Source organism: Limulus polyphemus, unplaced genomic scaffold, assembly GCF_000517525.1.
Source record: "Limulus polyphemus unplaced genomic scaffold, Limulus_polyphemus-2.1.2 Scaffold1775, whole genome shotgun sequence".
NCBI lineage: Eukaryota > Metazoa > Arthropoda > Merostomata > Xiphosura > Limulidae > Limulus > Limulus polyphemus.
The window spans coordinates 105,884-110,001 of NW_013667385.1; the positions used below are offsets into that span (position 1 = coordinate 105,884).

Sequence of the window (4,118 nt, forward strand, 5' to 3'; positions counted from 1 at the left end):
CGTTATACATATGTCATTTGATATATGAAAACCTTGACTTTCTATTGGTTATAGGTAATATACAATGAAACGTAAGAGAGAACTATCAACGAATTGTGAAAGAGAGGATGTGACAGGTGGGTGTGGCAGGAGGGGTCTGATTTTCTATTGGATAGCTCTGTAACCAAACAAAATTGAAGGCTATAAAAAGTATGTTTTGTTTGAGAAATAACGATTTTATAAAGAGTATTTTATTTTTAATTTCATACATTTTCGAGGGGTAATGGATAAAATAGGGATGATGACACGCTAAGACAAAATGTGTGTCACATGGGTCACACTAGTGGAAATTCAGGATTTTTTTATTTATTTTCTCGTAGAATTAAGAACTTAAAACGTGTATACTATTAAAATATGGATTATTAGCTAAGATTTTATGCTATTCTAATTGGTATATAACATAAACAAAAAGTAGTTTAATAAAATTTTGAATGTAAGACACTAAAACCATGTGTCATGCACAGTAAAGGGTACCCAGGACATTTTGGAAACAGATAATAAAATAATTCAGATTGTTAAATATGTAAAAGATATGGTATCAAAGGGTGTAAAAACTAATAAAAGCCATTAGATGTCATAATTATGTGCAATTAAATTTATTACTGCACATATGGAGCCATGAAATCAATCCATGTTTTGTCCTTGTGTGGCTTCTCCCAAGCTGAGATCAAGCTAAGTTGAGTAACTTGTATCAAGAACAACAGTTGAGTTTGAAAAAAGAAAAAAAATTGCTTGTTTAATGTAGTTATAATTTCTTCAGTTAAATTACATTTATTATCATCATGGAAAGGCATAATTTAAACTTCTTTGGCACAGACAAAGACTTCTGAGTTGTTCACCTTTCATTTTTGCCTGGTGGTTAGGGCACTCGACTCGCAATCTGTAGATTGCAGGTTCAAATTTCTTTCACACCAAACATACTTGCCCTTTGAGCTGTGAAGATATTATAATGTAATGGTCACTCCCACTATTGATTGGTAAAAGAGTAGCCCAAGAGTTGGCGGTGGGTGGTGTTCACTTTTACTGTGTGAAATTCAAAACAAACCAAACTTTTCACTTTCATTCGGTTGCCATAGATAGCTTAGTCAGTGAAACTGTTCCTGAAATTTCGAAACTTTCGTCAAGAACTTATGAAACATATCATGCACCATGGATGGCAAGTTCAAATAAATTCTAAGACAGTTTTATTTTGGCATCCATGACTAAGATATGATAGCAAAGTAAAAGCTGTGTTTTGTGGCATTTGTATTAAAGCACAAGTAGTTCACAACTGGGCATTATGTGCTTAGGAAAACAAGTGTTACCAAACACTAATCCAGAAGAAATACATGACTTTGATTTTTACACTTATAAATGCTAATTGTGTGTTTAAAGAAAATCAAAATGTAGACTGTCTCTACCCTTGTGTTAATTTTCTTTTTTTCAGTTGTAGTAGTAGTAGAATAGTTGTTTTTTTAAATAGGTGTAATATTCTTTAAACCCATTAACTTCATCTGTTACTTGGGGTTTTTTGGATTGGCTGATTTTAAAATTTACATTAATCTTTTATCATCAATTATATAGTTATAGTGCCTTTAAAACATATAATTTGCTGTTTTAAGAGTACACTTGCTACTGTTTTATTTACTCTACATAGTCCATTTCATATTTAGATAGTCAGTTTATTCATTGATGAGGTCAACTTCTCAGAAAGAATCCAAATGAGATTTCCAAAAAAATCAAATGGTAGTTGAACAAATTCAAATTAAACCAAAGTCCACATGAAACTTTGAAAGGTAAATAATTCATAAATCTCCTGCTTTCATGGATGTATACACATTACAAATTCATCATTCAAAAGTTGGCTCCTGCTTTTGGAAATTGGTGATAGAATTTTAAAGTTCGTGGCTCCAACTTTTTATGAACCAGAGCATCCCTGTGTATATATACGTACATGGTTCCAGTTAAGTAGTTAATAATAAAGCCAAATTATGTAAAGTCATCGTATTCTACTGTACCCTCTTTATCTGTCTTACCCGTCAATGCATGTCACTCCCTGAAGGGCTCTTAGGGTACATGCCAGATTTGGTGATGATAAGCCCGTTGGTTCAACAATTATACATGGACAAACATACAGATTTTTTGTCAAATGGTTTAGTTTGAAAGTTGTATTTTGTTCTTCTAAAGATTAGTAGTTTTAAACTACTTAGTGGAAGAAAGCTGTGCATCAGGTTCTGGTTTAATACAAGTAAGAGTAAAGAAATGGTAATTTGAAATTTCTATAAAAATTGCATTTAGTTAATTGTAAACTGTTAGAAAAACAGAAAGTCTACTTAGAATTATATATTTGTCTTTGGTAAATCTTTCTATTGTGGAAAATTTAAATAATACACTAATTATTATAATATTGAAATTTTTTTAAAGATTGATGATGATGCAGCATCAACAAGCAGCTCACAGAGTCGGCACAGTTCTAGTAAGGGATCTCAGAAAGAAGGATCTGTTCATAAATCTGGGGAAAAAACCCCAGTAAATGGAACTTGTCAAAATGGCCAAATGCCAGAACAGGGACTTCAGAAATATAAGGAGTGTGCAGAAAAAAGCAAGTCAAAAGGAAAGTCACCACCTTTAAAGACAGAGCCTATGGATATTGATATCATACACAAAAAACCTATACATGAAAAAAATTCACATCATTTTCACCTACTTATCCAGGCAGCATCTGCGATGAATCCAAAGCAATTCCAGCTACCAAATGAATTGGTGTGTACGACACAACTTCCAGGTAAGTTTGGGTGGATCAACTATTAGAAGATGTACTAGAATTCTGAACACAGGCAACAGATTTCCCATATTATCTATAGTAGTTTAAATAAATAAATTTTATTTGGACAAAACACATACTTGAAATACCTTTTTTTTTTCAGAAGTTCAACTGTGGAATAAATATTATACCATGAAACATAACTAGACTAAGCAGATGCAGATGTTAAGTTGTATTTCCTTAACCCTCTCTCTACGGGCATCTTTTTCCAATAAAGTACTCTCCATCTGCTCCCAAGATTAGCTTTTCTTGTCTTGTGCTGCCCTCTGTACGCTAAGTTTTTCAAAAACGCATGCCACAAGCCTTCATCATCCATCTATTGGAATCCCAAGTTCCAACACATTTCTCATGTAAAGCATCAGGCATCACCCATCCACCAATAGAAGAGCACTACTATCACATGATGCGTGTGACTCTCTCTACGCGCCACTACATAACTGTCAACTTTTGTTTGGCAGCTGTCGAGTTCAGACGTTCTTTCTCACATTGTTCAATTACTTTGAAATGGTTTATTTCTTCATATTTTATTTTTTTAGCTTTATTTACTGCACTTCATAGTTGTGGAGTTAATATTTCTATTAAAGCATTACTTCCTCATGTTTGCCACTTTTTCGCGTTTATGAATTCTGAAGTTACAGTCACCACTTCGGGTACTTCTGATGCTATATTTTCAGGCATGGGCAACTCGTCGGGAGATATATTGTCATTCCCCCCCCCCCCCCCCCCCCCCGGGTTTGCCAAACCTTCATGTTCAGTACCTGATGATTCAGCTTGTTCCCGTTATTAGTCCTTTCAGACTTTATGTCTCAGGTATGTGATGTTTTGTCTCTTACACATTTCCTATGACCATAAATCTTCCTTCATACATTAAAACAACTTCCCAGCCCTATTTACTCGTTTCCCCATCCCCCAATATTAGGGTTCACTCGGACTGATTTGTCTTTCATCTGGGAAAGGGCATTAGTGTGCCTGATCTCCCACAGACTTTGGATCAGTCTGCTCTTTCTTATCATTGAGCGGACTTTCGCTTTCTCCACCAACAGTTGTTATCGTTGGTTCTCCCTGTTTGGAGGGGCGAACCCAGATTACCCTGTTCAACTTACCCAAGCCCAATTTTCTTGCCTTTGTCTCAACCTCATGACCCTGTTAACCCGTTACCTGTCATGGCCATTTTGTCTTATCGTGAGGGTAAAATCACATTTATGAATTTAAAAAATTATACAGAAGTTATCTTTTATTGAATTTCAGATTTTATTTTTGTAAATAGTAGCATAAC

At 34.5% G+C, this 4,118-nt stretch overlaps 1 protein-coding gene across 1 annotated transcript in view; it reads left to right on the plus strand.

Moving 5' to 3' along the window:
• LOC106464903 (PHD finger protein 12-like) overlaps nucleotides 1–4,118 on the plus strand; it is a 94,914-nt gene that overhangs the window by 7,820 nt on the left and 82,976 nt on the right. The window contains exon 4 of the mRNA XM_022392708.1: nucleotides 2,443–2,803. Coding sequence (XP_022248416.1) covers nucleotides 2,443–2,803 — 361 coding nt within the window. The remainder of the gene's footprint in view (nucleotides 1–2,442; nucleotides 2,804–4,118) is intronic.